Source organism: Muscardinus avellanarius (assembly GCF_963383645.1).
Source record: "Muscardinus avellanarius genome assembly, chromosome: 9".
NCBI lineage: Eukaryota > Metazoa > Chordata > Mammalia > Rodentia > Gliridae > Muscardinus > Muscardinus avellanarius.
This window is the reverse complement of record NC_137795.1, coordinates 109,869,651-109,881,732: the sequence shown is the minus strand read 5'-3', so window position 1 is coordinate 109,881,732 and position 12,082 is coordinate 109,869,651. Positions and strand designations below refer to the sequence as shown.

The 12,082-nt window shown below is 41.0% G+C and overlaps 1 protein-coding gene across 1 annotated transcript in view; it reads left to right on the top strand.

Moving 5' to 3' along the window:
• The window catches only part of KMT2C (lysine methyltransferase 2C), a gene marked incomplete at both ends in the record, with an annotated part of 244,663 nt that overhangs the window by 62,874 nt on the left and 169,707 nt on the right, over positions 1-12,082 (top strand). Inside the window, 2 exons of the mRNA XM_080701295.1 lie at positions 6,222-6,360; positions 11,484-11,681. Coding sequence (XP_080557421.1) covers positions 6,222-6,360; positions 11,484-11,681 — 337 coding nt within the window. The remainder of the gene's footprint in view (positions 1-6,221; positions 6,361-11,483; positions 11,682-12,082) is intronic.

The window sequence follows — 12,082 nt, the reverse complement described above, 5'->3', positions numbered from 1 at the left end:
CTAGGATTACAGATGTACGCCACTACGGGTGGTTTATTTTCCTTATCTTATTTATTTATTTATTTATTTATTTATTTATTTGCTACTGGGTGGGGATATATCTCAGGGGCATTCTATCTCTAAGCTATACCCTCAAACCTATTTTATTATATTTTTTGAAACAGTGTCTTACTAAGTTGCAGAGGGCCTCACTAAGTTGATGAGGCTGACTGTAAACCTGCTCTCTTGTTTCAGCCTCCCAAGTGCTGGGATTAAAAGCTCGGGTGATCATGTTAGGCTTTCTTAAGCAGACACACAGACCAATGGAGAAAGAAACAAAACAAAACAGAAGACTCAGAAACAAACTCACACACTTACAGCCAATTGATTTTTGACTCAAGGGGGCCAAAACATACACTTGAAAAAAGGCAGCCTCTTCAACAAACATTGTTGGCAAAACTCGTTAACTCTATGAGAAAAGTGGAAATAAACTTGACTTTCTCACCTTGCACAAGAGTCGATTCAAGATGGATCAAAGTCCGGGCGTGGTGGCGCACGCTTGTAGTCCCTGTGCTTGGGAGGCTGAGACAGGAGGATCGCACAGGTTCGAAGCCAGCCTTAGATACTTAGTGAGGCTCTCAGCAACTTAAAGAGACCCCATTTCCAAATAAAATATAAAAATAGGTCTGGGAGTATAGCCTGGAGGTAGAAAGCCTCTGGGTTCCACCCCCAGTATCACTGCCCCCCCCCCCAAAAAAAAGGATCAAAGAAGGCAGGTGTGGTGGAGCACACGTGTAATCCCAACATTTGGGAGGCTGAGAAGGAAGATCGTGTGGTTCGCGGACAGCCTCAGCTACTTAGTGAGGCCCTTTGCAACTCAGTGAGACCCTGTTTCAAAATAAAGAATAACAAATAGGGCTGGGTGTGTAGCTCGGAGGTAGAATGCCCCTGGGTTATACACCCAGTATCGCAAAAACATACAACTTTCAGTAAGACTCTAAAAACACAATAAATTATAGGGAGGATCAGTATGTGAGATTGCATTAAACTGAAGAGCTTTTATTCAGCCAAGAAAACTATCAAGAACCTCACCAAGAGCCAACATAATGGGAGAACATTTTTGCTATTGCACATATGCCACCTAGTGGCTAGAAATTAACCACAAACAGGGGCTCGGGATAAAAGTCATCCTTTACCTCCATCCTCAGGCTTGCTGTGGTCTTCACCTTTCTGGGTATAGATCATTTTGTGACCAAGTAACATTGCCTGTATTCAGGACAGGTTCAAAGTAAGGGGAGAGATACAGTGGGGACTTTATACCAAAGAAAAGTATCATTCTGAAAAATTTAAATGTAAAGCGTGTGTGTGTGTGTGTGTGTGTGTGTGTGTGTGTGTGTGAGAATTTTGACAAGTTTGGGCTGCAGGCAATTTGAACAGATAGATCCCCATGAAAGGCAAGAACTCTATAATGTGGCGAAGTAGTCTGGCCTGGACCACTTTAATGGTTGAATCGGTAGCTTTTTTTCGTCTGCATTTTCTGTGATAAACTGTAGATAACCAAGTATTGGCATCAGGGAGTATTCCATCTGTTATCACTAGGTTCATAGCCATTTACCCAGAGCATCTCTTGAGGACATCTCTGGTTGGATCCCTGGCCAGCATAATTTTTAACCAGTACAATTGGATGCACATTTTTCTGCCAAAACTTTTTACAATTTTATGAAGATTAGGGCACTGGTTTAGTTGTCCTGCCTTGACATTGGCAGATAATGAGATCTAACCTCTTTGTGGTTCAGAAGTGGTCGTGGTCCCACTTCTTATAAATGCACGTGTACACACACTTTCCCCGGAGCCGGAATTGCCCCCCTCCCCCATGGAGGCAACCCAGTTTCAAAAGGCTGTGTACCTGATAACCTACCAACCTGCAATTAACATTCATGTCTAACCTTGCCATTTCCTTCTGGTTCTCTAGAGACAGAAAGACACTGTTCTCCTGTTTGTTTCTCCTTAGTTATAAGTAGTAGAACCTCCCTTAAAGATATTAAATGCTTTGTATTTTTGTTGTTTTTTTGAGCAGGGGCGTTAAAAGCTAGAACTATTGCAGAATTTCCAGAAGAAGAAAATTTTTGCTTAGATGCTATAAGAAGTAGATAGCATATTAACGAGAAGCAGACAGGCCAGACTTCATTGGAAGAAACAGCACGAAGGGAAGGAAAGAGGAAAAATACACCCAGGAAATGGAGTGGCATGGCCCTGCCCCACTTGGCTCACTGCCTGCAAGCTTCTGAAGCACTGCTGTTCTTCCTTTACATTTCTTCTTTCTTTTTCCTACTCTTACCTTTCTTGTTACTCAGTATTTATAATGGTACAAAATGGTATAGCCTTCTTGTGTTCTGGGCCTCTCTGAGTAGCTGAGCTAAGCCCCCAGACCTATTTTTTATTCTTTATTTTGAAACAGGATCTCACTGAGTTGCAAAGGGCCTCATTAAGTAGTAGCTGAGGCTGTCCACGAACCATTATTCTCCTGTCTCAGCCTCCCAAATGCTGGGATTATAAGCATGCATCACCATGCCCAGCTAAAATCTATCTATCTATCTATCTATCTATCTATCTATCTATCTATCTATCTATCTATCTATTTTGGTGGTACTGGGGTTCCTGAAGCCCTTCTACCTCCGGGCTACACTCCCAGACCTTAAATTTAGAATTTTAATGTATAGCTAGGTGTGGTGGCGCATGCTTGTAATCCTCACACTTGGGAGGCAGAGACAGGAGGATCGCGCAATTTCGAAGCCAGCCGCGCTGGCTTAAGAGATCCTGTTTCCAAATAAAAAGTATAAAAAATAGGTCTGGGAGTGTAGCCCGTAGGTAGAAGGGCTTTCAGGAACCCCAGTACCACACACACAAAAAATAAAAAATAAAAAAAGAATTTTAATGTATAAAAGTTTGCAAATTGTTTTTTGGATGCAGACATATTTGTAGATTCAATTCTAGGTATTCCATCAATTTTATCAATAGACATAGACAAGATACCTTGATTGATAAGCAATTTATGGTCAACTTTTTAGTTTCAGTTTTAAAGAGAACACAAAAATTCATGTTGTTTTAACTATGAAAACCAAAAGCATCCATTTGGTGCTTCATGCTATCATTAATTTTATTTAACAGCATATAAATTGTGTAGTTTTCTAACTACACAATTAACAGTTATCAAAGTTGTTCTTTTTTTTTTTTTGGTGGTACTGGGGATGGAACACTTCTACCTGCGGGCTACACTCCCAGACTTATTTTATATTTTATTTGGAAACAGAGTCTTTTAAGCCAGAGTCTGGCTTCGAACCCGCATGAACCTCCTGTCTCCTCCCAAGTGTGGGGATTACAAGCGTGCGCCACCACGCCCGGCAAAGTTGTTCATTTTTTCAGAATACTTTCCTAAAATGTATTTTGAATTTAGAAGATAGTTAAAAAAACAGGGAAGTGAGCTTGCAGTGCTGAAGTGAGAGATCAAGTTTAATGTGATATGAAGTGTGAGCTGTGGTATATTTGCTTGTACACAGGAGCCAGTGAGGGCCACAGGTGTGTCCCGAGGAGATGGTTGGGACCTGGAGGATAGTTACGTTCTTCAAAAAAGAGCATCTAAAGAGCTGCATTTTAGTTTTGAGGTCTAAAAGAAATAAGATGAAGAGACAGAAAATAGACCAACTAATCTTTTAACTATCCTGTGGGATGTAAGGTAGAATCTTCATTTTACAGATGAGTAAAACAGATGACTTTATATAATATTGAATAGCTAGTAGGTAGTCTACTTGGTACTTGAGGTCCTTATGACTGTAGATTCTACATTCATCCATTATTTCTCCCTGTTTATTCAAGATACAAGAGCCTTTCTTTAAGGAGGTAGTCCTTATGTGAAATGACATTTTAGATTTTTTTTTTTTGTGTGTGTGTGTGTGGGTCTGGGAATGGAACCCAGGGGCATTTGACCTGTGAGCTATATCCTCTGCCTTATTTTTTATTGTTTATTTTGAGACAGAGTCTCATTAAGTTGCAGAGGGCCTCACGAAGTAGCTGAGGCTGGCTGTGAACTGCAATCCTCCAGTCTCAGCCTCCCAAACGCTGGGATTATAAGCATGCACCACCACGCCCGTCAAATTTAGGATGTTTTAAAGGCTTGATAGTGGCTCCTGGATTGTTAGTTAAGTTGGCATTGGTGGGATTGGTGACAACAGTTGCTTAGTAGGAGGACGGGTGTGTAGAAAAAGTTGAGGGGAGAGATAATGGGGTTCAGTCATTCTAAAGTGCCATTTCATGAAGTTTGGTGGTAAGAAGAGGAGCCCAGTAGACTCTCTAAGCTTTGTTTGTTTGCAGGGGCAAAGGAACATTTGTAGGGTGGCGCTGGTAGTGGTGGTATAGAAAGATCTAAATAAATTTCCATTTAGAAAGACTGGTCTAGTTAAGAACACGGAATATCATGAGGAACTTGGTGGAGAGGCAGTGCATCTTTATTCCGGTAGTATATGAAAGCCAGAGTGGGTGATGGTGGTGATGATGACGCTCTGCAGTACTGGAGATGGAACCCGGGGCATTGTGCCTCTGAGCTGCACCCCCAGTCCAAGTTTTTAGTTTTTTATTTTTATTTTTATTTGGTGGTGGTACTGGGGTCCCTGAAAACCCTTCTACCTCCAGGCTACACTCACAGACACCTATTTTTTTAAATATATATATTATTTGGAAACTGGGTCTTTTAAGTCAGCAAGGCTGGCTTCGAACATGAGCAATCCTCCTGTCTCCATCTCCCAAGCTCAGGGATTACAAGTGTGCGCCACCACGCCCGGCTAGTATTTTTATTTTTTGAAACAGGGTCTTTCTGAGTTGCGAAGGGCCTCGCTAAATAGCTGAGGCTGTCTATGAACCGCGATCCTCCAGTCTGCACCTCCTGAATGCTGGCATTACAAGCGTGCACCACCACACCCGACCTGTTATTATTTTAAGGGAAGAACAAAAGGAATGTGGTGGCCAACCTGTAATTCCAGAAATTGAAATGCTGAGACAGGAGGATCACAGACTTGAGGCCAGCCTCAGCAACTTCGCAAAGCCCTTAGCAATGTAGACCCTGTTTCCAAAAAAGGGGACGGGAGCTAGCTAGGGACATAGCTCAGAGGTGACACTCCTGGGTTCAACCCCCAGTAGCACAAAGCAAAAACAAGACCCCCAAAATCAAGGAGGAGAAGGATGATTGTGGGATTGGAGGTGTTTGAAAATATTTTCAGCAGTTAAGTTGCCTCCTGAGAAAAGAGATATAAGATGTTAGAGTCCTGCGGAGAAATGAAGAAGGCAGAATCAAGGTGGGTTTCCTTCAAATATTTAGATTTTAAAATGCTTCTTATTAGAACACATAATGATTATTTTAAATTAATGATATCTATTATTTATAAAATGTGAAGAAACTTAAAAAAGTCACATTGAAATACAATATGTTTAGCCGGGCGTGGTGGTGTACACTTGTAATCCCCACGCTTGGGAGGCTGAGACAGGAGGATTGCACGGGTTTGAAGCCAGCCGCAGCTACTCAGTGAGGCTTTCAGTAACTTAGTGAGATCCTGTTTCCAAATAAAATATAAAAAAGGTCTGGGAGTATAGCCCGGAGGTAGAAAGCCTCTGGGTTCCACCCCCAGTACCACCAAAAAAAAAAAAAAAAAAAAAAAAAAGAAAAATAAAGAAATACAATATGTTTAACAGATCAACTGTTATAAACCTAAAAATAAGATTTTTTTTTTTTTTTCCGTAGTGGGATTGAACCCAGTTGCATTCCTCTTTCATGCCATACCCCCTCCGCCCTTTATTTTTTATTTTGAAACAGGGTCTCCCTAAGTAGCTGAGATTGGCTTTGAGCCTGCGATTCTACTGTCTTAGCCTTCTAAGTTATTGGGATTACAGATACGTACCACCATGCCTGGCCCAAAGATAAGATTCTTAAAGTTATTGCTAAGATGGAACTTCCCTGAGTCTGTTGTACTTTGGACACAAGGAAAAGTATACTGTTTTACATTATTTTATCATCTTTGCAGAAGAGAATGAGTATCAACAATGCCCTCAACTATGTACATGACCCTTTCCTGCATTTGTGAAGTATCATTTGTTGTTTGATTCTTTTTCCACTGTCACATAAGCTTTATAAATTCACCAGTGATAGACACAAACACAAAATAACTCTTTATGTTCCTTTGTTTACTGTGAAGCAGAAATCAAAGAGCAGTACACAGAAGAGGATGCCACCGCTGAAGTGGAGAGCAGCAGCCAGCCGGCCTCGGCCTCCCACCCTCCCCTGTCTGAGGAGCCTACAAACGCCCTCATCTCTGTTGGTGTGGAAGCCAAAATCAGGTTAGAGAACGAAAGCCTGGGTTGAGGACTCGTGTTAGGGAAAGGGCCGTGAGCTGATGCAGACTGGCAGTGGGGGTGCAGGATGTTCATCTGGGTGGAGCTTTAAATTTAAGGCTATTAACTCTTGTGTAGTTGGGGCAGAAGGTGGCAGTGGAGTTTCGCCACTGCAGAGCGGGGAGAACAGGAGGCTGTGCTCTAGTCACCCAGATGACGACAGAGTATCAGCAATATGCCACTCCTGGCCCAAGAAATTGCTGCTACCATTCAGTATACGAATTAATTTTTGATACATACCTATAAATTGAAGATAATATGTTTATTCATTACCCTCCCCCATTTGTTAAAAGAGAGGGCATTATAACCTATTAGTGTACAGTTTCACCTTTTTTTCCGGGGGTAGGTGTGGTGGTACTAGGTTTGAATGCAGGGTATTCTTCCTCTGAGCTATACCCCAGGCCTATTTTTTTATTTTTATTTTGAAACCATCCCTTTAGGTTGATAAAAGTCTTACTACTTGCTGAGGCTGTATTTGAACCTCCAGTCCTCCTGTCTCTGACTCCCAAATACTAGGATTCAAGGTGTGTACCACCATACCTGGCTTGTAGCTCACCTTTGAAGTTGTATTTTTTAGGCCCTACTTGAAAGACATGAATAATGAGGTGATTTCTCTTTCTTGCTCTTGGCCCACCTCACTCATTGTTTTGTCTTTGGTGTTTCTGTGAAGATTCTTCACCTCTATAATGTTGGTGAGTCTTGTCTGCTTTTTAGTGGTGTTTTAGTTTCATTGCTATGAACTTCCTGTTTTCTGAGCTTCTCATCTGGATCTCTAAGGCTGATCTTCCCTGACTACAAACTCCTGTGCCCATTTATTTGCTTAACGCCTCCCTCTAGACACTTGATGTTTATGATGAAGCGTGCTAGATACCATTAACATATCCACAACATTTTTTTATTTTTGGTACTAGGGATTCTACTTCCAAGCTTTACCAACAGCCCTGTTTTATTATCTATTTTGAAATGTTCTGTTAAGTTGTGAATGCTGGCCTCAAACCTGCATTCCTCCTGTCTTGGCTTCTCAAGTACAGAACTACTCCTGACTCTGCCTCTGCCTCTAACCTTCCCTCCCTTCCTCTCTCCATGGTACTGGGAATTCAGTCCAGGGGCATTCTACCTCTGAGCTATCCCCCTACCCCATTTCAATTTTTGCTTGGAAACAGAGTCTCACTAGGTTGCTGAGAGTATTGCTATATTGTTGAGGCTGTTCTTGAAACTGGGATCCCCCTGTCTCAGCCTCCCAAGTACAGGGATTACAGGTCTGTGCCACCATGCCCCACTACATATTCCCCATTTCAGTAAATAATACCAGTATTTACCCAGTTGCTTAGGCCACAAACTTTAGAGTTAAGTCTTGTTTTCTATCTTATAATCTGCTATCTAACTCAGTATATATCAGAGCTCACCTTCAGAAGATAATCCACATCTTCTGTATGTCTTAACTTGCCTACCATCTGAGTTGAAGTCATTGTTTTCCTTAGGAGGCTGTGGTAGCCCCTTAATTTTTTCACTTCCTTGCTTTCTTTCTCTCTCCTTCCCTCCATCTTCTTGTCGTCTCCCCCCACCCCGCCTCTTTTTGGTGTACTGGGGATTGGATAATTCCCCCCCCCCACACACACACACAGGTCTGGGGATAGAACCCAGAGGCATTTGACCTCTGAACTACGCACCCTGCCTAATTTTTTTATTCTTTATTTTTGAAATAGGGTCTCACTGAGTTTTGGAGGGCCTCACTAAGTAGCTGAGGCTGCCCGTGAATCGCAATCCTCCGTTCTCAGCCTCCTAAATGCTGGGATTACAAGTGTGCGCCACCACGCCTGGCTTTCTACTTAAGTAGTTCTCTTTATGCCTGGCTTTCTACTTAAGTAGTTCTCTTTATCTAACAGACTATCCAGTTTGTTCTTAGTACATTTGCAGATATTCTAAAATGTAAATTAAGTCTCCTATACTATCTTTGATGGCTGTGTTCTATTTAAATTAAATATTTGAAATATATAGAACATGTCAGGTGTTGCTATTTCTAAAAGACAGGATCGATCTACCCCTGGATGTCTCTCTGACTTACTGTGCTCTTTCTATGCTGCTGTGCACACTGGTCAGGTCTCTGCCTGAGGACCTTCAGGCTTGCTCTGCCCTCTGTCACATGTCAGACCCCCTTGGAGTGCTCCATATCTGAGCCATATTCCCAGCCCCTTATACATACATACATACATACATACATACATACATACATACATACATTCATTCATTTTATTTTTTATATTTTTATTTTTATTTTTATTTTTATTTTTTGGTTGTACTGGGGTTCCTGGAAGCCCTTCTACCTCCGCTACATTCCCACGGGCTACACTCCCAGACCTATTTTTATACTTTTTTTATATGGAAACAGGGTCTCTTAAGCCAGTGCAGCTGGCTTCGAACCTGCGTGATCCTTCTGTCTCTGCCTCCCAAGCGCGGGGATTACAAGCGAGCGCCACCACGCCCGGTGGTACATACATTTTAAACAGAGTCTTACTAAGTTGCTGAGGTTGGCCTTAAACCTGTGATTTTCTGTCTCAGCCTCTCTAGTACATCATGTGCCACTTGGCTCAGAAGTGTTAATTATTATTATTATTATTATTATTATTATTATTATTATTATTAGGCGATACTGGGGAGAGAACCCAGTTGGCATTCTGCCTCCAGCTACGTTCCCAGCCCCAGTTTTTATTCTTTATTTTGAAACAGAGTCTCACTGAGTTGCAAAGGGCCTCACTAAGTAGCTGAGGCTGGCCACGAACCTTAATCCTGTTAACTCAGCCTCCCAAAAGCTGGGATTACAAGTATGTGTCATCACGCCCGGTGAGATGGTTTTTATTTATTTATTTATTTTTGGGTGGTACTGGGGGTAGAACCCAGAGGCTTTCTACCTCCGGGCTATACTCCCAGACCTTTTTAATATTTTATTTGGAAACAGGGTCTCACTAAGTTGCTGAGAGCCTCACTAAGTAGCTGAGGCTGGCTTTGAACCTGTGCGATCCTCCTGTCTCAGCCTCCCAAGCGTGGGGATTACGAACATGCGTCACCACGCCGGCTTAAAAAATGTTTTCCTATTCTGAAACTTAATTTGCTGTGTTGTCAGCACGTAGTTTCACTTCTCCCTTTACATTTTAACTGAAGGGCTCTTAGCAAGATGTTTTCTAGTTGACCAATATTTGGGAAGTTTTAAGTTATCTGTTGATTATGCATTCCTTATCTGTTTGTTTGTTTGTTTTACTTAATGTGGTGCTAGGGATTGGAGACAGGGGCATTCTGCCTCTGAGCTACATCCCTGTTCCTATCCCTGCTTTTATTTTGAAATAGGTCTCACTAAGTTTTTGAGGGTTTTGCCAAATTGCTGAGGCTGGTCTTCAACCTGTGATCCTTTTGTCTCACACTCCCAAGTACTGTTATTATAGACATGTGCCACCACACCCGACTTATCTTTTACTGTTTTCCTATTAAAAGTAATGGAGTCTAGACCCTGTTTCAAAATAATAAATAAAAAATACGGCTGGGGTTGTTGTTCAAAGGTAGAATGCCCCTGGGTTCCATCCCCAGTACCGCCAAAAAAAAAAATAAAAAAAAATAAAATAAAATAAAAAAGAAAGAAAGAAAGAAAGAAAGAAAGAAAAATTTTTATACTTACAGAAAAATTGAGCAGATAGTAGAGTCCCCATTTCCAAATTCTACCCCCAACAGTTTAGCAGTGTTGCCTTAGTGTGGCATTTTTTATATCTGATAAACTAGTACTGATGTGTTTTCATTATTATTTTTTTCTGGTACTGGGGATTTAACTTAAGGGTAATCTACCTCTGAGCTACTATTTTATTGTTATTATTTTATTATCCCAGCCCTATTTTCATTTTTTATTTTGGTACAGGGTTCACTAAATTGCTGAGGGTGTCGCTAAGTTGTTGAGGCTGGCCTTAAACAATCCTCCTGTCTCAGCCCCCCCCCCCCCCCCCCCCCCGTATTGGGAATATAGATTTGTGCCACCATTTCTAGCTGATGCTTTTTTGGGGGGGGGTCTGGGGATGGAACTCAGGAGCATTTGACCTCCGAGATACACTCCCTGCCCTCTTTTGTATTTTTATTTTGAAACAGGGGTCTCACGAAGTTCCAGAGGGCCTCACTAAGTGAGGCTGTCCATGAACCGCGATCCTCCTGTCTCAGCCTCTCGAATGCTGGGATTACAAGCGTGCGCCACCATGCCTGGCTTTGATGTATTCTTTTTAAACCAAATTTCTTAGCTACAGTAGGACTTAATCTTTAAGTTATATAGTTTTATGATTTTTGAGGACTTACATCATTCCATGTATCTGCCATAGTGGTATTATACAAAATGGTTTCAAAGCCCTAAAAATTCCCTGTGCTTCACCTAAGTCAAGCCTTTTCTACTCAGTCCTGTTGGTCCGTCATCCCCTACAAACGCACAAACCACATAACTCAGGAACTTTAAGCAAGAAACTATTTAAATTTCTATCTTTATATTTTCCTGCATGTATGTACTTACGTGGTATATACCTCATGAGTGAAGAAAGTACTGTCCAGTTCTTACCATATGTTCTACAGAACTGGTATGCAGCCTGGGGGCTGTTAAACTTTACCCGCTTCTGCTTCCCTATCCCCAGTTTTCCTTTCCTTTACCTTTTTAATACTTCGATTTTCTTTAGTGCAATTATAAAAAAGATCACTTTCTAAATACAAACCAGAATTGTTTGATTTGGTATGTTTACTATTTTCAAAGCCTAATCATGTCAGGGGCATAGCCTGGTGGCAGAGTGCTCACTAAGCACTGGTGAGGCTTGGGTTCAGGCCCGTGTGCCCTCCCCCAGCCCAAGTCATGCTGTTGGGAGAGTGAGATTGCAAATGTATGGATGATACTAAGCCGGATTGCTTTCATGGTATGTATAATCACAGACTAGGTTGTAGAAAATATACTAAAAAGCCCAACTTTCACTAGAAATATAATTTTAAAGCACAAGTACCTAGTTGTCTTTTAATTAAGGGTTTTGAGTAATCTCTTCTTTGCTTTTTATTTTTACCAGTGAACAGCTTTGTGCTTTTTGTTACTGTGGGGAAAAAAGTTCCTTAGGGCAAGGAGACTTGAAACAATTCAGAGTAACACCTGGATTTATCTTGCCATGGAAAAACCAGTCTGCTATCAAGGACATTGATGACAGCAGCAACGGGAACCGTGAGAAAAGACAAAATTCAGCTCCACGCAAACAGAGAGGACCAAGAAGGTAAGCAGTTTTGAGCTTACCGTTTGGGAATGGAGTAAAATAAGCCAACTTACTTTCATTGTGATGTTTATAAATTGACAAATGAGGTTGTTCCTGCAGTACTTTTTTATTTATCATTAACCAAAAAATTCATTTTCCAAAATTTCTTATTCTAAAAAAGTTTGTTACCTTAATTTTATGTTAACAAAGTCAGTGTGATGACAAAAGTTAACTTTTGGAAAGAAATTTTAGAGAACATAATATAAGCTGAGAAGAGCTCATGGATTTTACAGGTGGCAAGACAATAAATCAGTCTTTTTGTTTTATCAATGTAGTCTTTCCTTCATCAAATTAGTTCTTAATTACTTATAAGAATTTAATATGATGATAAAATCAGAAAGTTTTAAAAATATTTATATCTT